The sequence below is a fragment of the Phytophthora ramorum genome (assembly GCF_020800215.1).
Source record: "Phytophthora ramorum isolate Pr-102 chromosome Unknown Phyram_PR-102_s0011, whole genome shotgun sequence".
In the NCBI taxonomy this organism is placed as follows: Eukaryota; Oomycota; class Peronosporomycetes; order Peronosporales; family Peronosporaceae; genus Phytophthora; species Phytophthora ramorum.
Genome location: NW_027150657.1, coordinates 1,320,694 through 1,324,370, shown reverse-complemented (window position 1 = coordinate 1,324,370; position 3,677 = coordinate 1,320,694). Strand labels below are relative to the sequence as shown.

Here is a 3,677-nt window from a genome sequence, read left to right as displayed (position 1 = left end):
GGATAATTCCGGATACAGATGTTCCGAAGCTCGGTGCTCCGAAGATTCTTTCAGTTGTTTTATGTATCTCTAGTTTGTTTAGGTACATTATTCGTCGATATACTCACGTGCTTAAGATAAACCCACCGCAGACGGCGGCCGCGAGCCTTCCCGGAGTCCAAGCTGCATGGTAGCAACCGCTTCTTTGCGCACAGCAACTCAGGCTAACAGACGATCAAGATCATGTCAGTGCACGACGGCGACAAGATCCTGGGTGACAATGTGAAGTGGATCAAGTGCAAATTCCAACACACGAACCACAAGCAGTGGAAAAGCACAGCGACGCAGCAAACACATATATATACTAGCGAGCGTGGACAAAACAGCAACAGAAACAACACCAGACGGCAACCAAGCCCACGAACTGGATCGAACGCTTCAACGCTTCTTCACAGTTTAATGGAGCATCCCAGCGAAAGCAAGCCTCGACGCAGTCCGTATGCTCGCGAAGACTGAACAGACAAGAATATTTACTCTGCGAAACCCACTACAAACTGCGCAAGACCCGCTCCACGTCTACCAGTGCCAATTCACTACCCAAGATCAAAGCCAATCTCCTCCACGACAGGCAGTCACATCTTGGATATTAACAGGCTTCTATAGGGAAGGAAAACATAAACATCAAGTAAAAGGCCACATTACCACCGTGTGCAGCTTGTGGTATGATTGATGTTTGAGTCTGTTTTGGTGCCTTTCCTCATTATCGTTCATGTTGTCTTTCATGTTCTCCGGAGGCGGGTACCCATAGTAGAATAAACCCTTGTTGATGCACGTCCATGCTGGAGGGCTGTGTTTTCCTGCCGTGACCCCATCATTTGAAAGCTGACACTTACCGCTTCTACTTCATGCAGCTGTTCATCTAGTTCTTCTTCAAGCTAGGGCTTCGCGTTGGCTGAGATAGATTTTGCATGAGGCCTGTGTGTTATATGTAGCCCGTGTGATTCATGAGCATGAATATCACACGTGCCACAGCTATAATAAACCTCGGAGACCACGTAATATGTTATCAGCGTCGCGCCAGATAACAGTTCTGCAAGCCCTCGCCTACATTAGCGTGGTCGAGTACGGCATCTGGTACGGTCAACAATCCGGCATTTGAGTAGCACAGCGTGGAGTTCTTCCAGCACCTGCATCACCCCAGTTACCATACAGTGTTGCGGTCCACATTCAAACATATCCGTGCATGCCAACTCACGGAGTACTGAGGATTATTCGAGCTACTGCGAGACTAAATAGCGTTGCAACGGCACACCTGTAAGTTTCTTCAAGTATTAGGTAGTAGCACGATCTTATCTTTGTTAGTTTCTTTTCCTGCAACTAAATGGTCCAGCAATCATTTCTTTTGACAAGATACCCCCCGCCACCGCATCACAGCACCCACTGTTTGCAAACTGTTGGTGAATATCAAATCTAGCGAACAAAGTAATGGGGCTAAACAGTTCTCCATTTCTTGACCTCGAAGTTCACACCTGACAGCATATCGCCACCCATTGTCGCGGCTGCTGTTCAGTGTAGTAGAAATCACAAACAGACAAGCGCACTCACAAACGGTTATAATAGTTCATGTGCAGCAGAATCTACAAACACGTCTGCGGGTGGATACTTCTATTACTGTAGTAGTAGATGTTTTGGCACCGAGGAGATTCCTCGCCACGATTATTTTATAGCATGAACAATGCAAGTGAACGACTTTGCGATCTCAGCAAGTACTCGCAAAAAGCTATTTATTGTGACTAGTAAGGGAAAAGATGCTCGCATAGCGAGACATGCGTATTTCATTTGAAAGCAGCGCCCGAAAACAAAAAGCCATGTTAAATGCAACAACCAGCCACCAGCGCAATTCCACGTCGCAAACTCCATGCTGTATGACTCCGAGCTCGACCTCGAATTTCAGCTCTCGTGGCTTACATGAAGTTTTGCGGGTTGGAGTTGTAGCGCTTCTTCACCCACTTCAGGTATACATCACCAACCTTCTTGCCGAACTTATTTTTAATCGCAGCGAGTTGCTTGACTAGAGGAAGCTTCGCGAGACCCTGGAACTTCGGAAGCTTTAACGCACCAAGGAGCATGCCAAAGCCAGGGACATATCTCTCTTCATCCACAGTAGCCACATCACTTGTCGTCTCGCTCCCTTTGAGATAGCGATGGCTTTTAGTGGCAGTTTCGGTGATGGAGTCGGTTGTCAAGGCGTTAACTTGGATGGAGTTTTCAGCGTCCGTGACAGCACTGCAGCACGCAATGAAAGTGGCGACCACGAGCAGAAGCAACTGGGTCGTACGCATGATTGAAGGTCTTCAGCGAACTTGACACACTTTAAATTTCCACTGCTTGGGGGTTTGAGAGCTGATCGAGGAATGAGCTTGCGAAGAAGAATCTCATCCCACGATCAGGTTTGGCCTCATAACGATCGGCAGGGCCGAGTCGAAACAAAGCATCTGACTTTTATGTAGACTATCCAAGACAACCCAGTGTATTGTGAGTTTCATGAGACATAACTGTCCTTGTTCGCATTATTCTTTGAAACTGAATAGGGGGCTTCAGTATTTTTTGATAAGTTTAGCTTATCATCAGTTGGAGCAGTTGAGCACTTGTTTACGAACGTCGGCAGGCTATTTCATGTGCGTGATCCGATTCGAATTTGACCCAATCCCAGGACAGTACAAGCGAAAATTTGATAGCTTTTAGAACCAGTAATTTATTACTAAATGAAAAATTACAAAGTGTACCAAATACTAGGTCATTTTTAGGGTTCGCTGCAGTGGGTGGGTAAGGTTTCGCAAGCGAGCTCATTTCTAAGAGTTCAACACATCCGGCCCCATTGCATGTTGCACTTAACACGCCCAGTATTAATATTAATAAGCGCCAACGACTTGGTGCAGATGTTATCGCGTCATTAAATCGCCACTATCGAATGGCTTAGCTTTTTGGTACTAAGTAGGTCGAAACAATGAGGTTTCTTCAACAGATGTAAGTTAACTTCTGCGATGCAACCAGCTTTTGAGATGAGCTAGGCCAAAAGCAGGACCTCAAACAGCAGAAGTCAATGAGGACGAACGAATAATTTCCTAGCAATAGCTAACCGCCTTTGATTATATTCTAGCTTTTTGCAGGTATTATAGTTGCATAAGTTCCGTCTATGGAGTGAATCGCGATTTAGATCTCGCGATTTAGATGATCGTATCGCTCATGTCCAAAGTGAGCTTTTGTCATAAGCGAACATGAGTATCTGCCAATAGAGTTGCTTGAAAAATGCATATGACATTGCATCCTGCCCACACTAAAACACTACACCGGAGTACAAAAGCTTCAACGTCTGGGTGCCTTCGGTGATTCAGATGATGATTTGTAAAGCAAGCAGTTCAGATGAGGAAGAAATGTCGTACATAATTTCACTTTAGTAGACTTAGTTTTTTCTTGTAGAAAATGTAAAGGTAACCAAGCGAGCTTGGACACATAGCTCAAGAGGCAAGAGCACAGCGTTTGGTTCGATTCCCGTCGTGTCCATATTTTTTATATAACGTTTAGTATTTTAGCATTAAATCTTACCTGCTGCAATAGCATAACTACCCTATTCATCTCATGTTGGCGTTCGCTTAGGGCATGATCGATACGGTAATGCCACAAATAACAAAGTCAAA

At 45.2% G+C, this 3,677-nt stretch overlaps 1 protein-coding gene across 1 annotated transcript; it reads right to left on the bottom strand.

Moving 5' to 3' along the window:
• Positions 1-1,943: 1,943 nt before the first annotated feature.
• Positions 1,944-2,321, bottom strand: KRP23_11222 (uncharacterized protein; the record flags this gene model as incomplete). Its single annotated transcript, XM_067881750.1, has 1 exon — positions 1,944-2,321. One exon carries the CDS (start codon positions 2,319-2,321, stop codon positions 1,944-1,946), a length of 378 nt encoding a protein of 125 aa, XP_067741034.1.
• Positions 2,322-3,677: the final 1,356 nt, after the last annotated feature.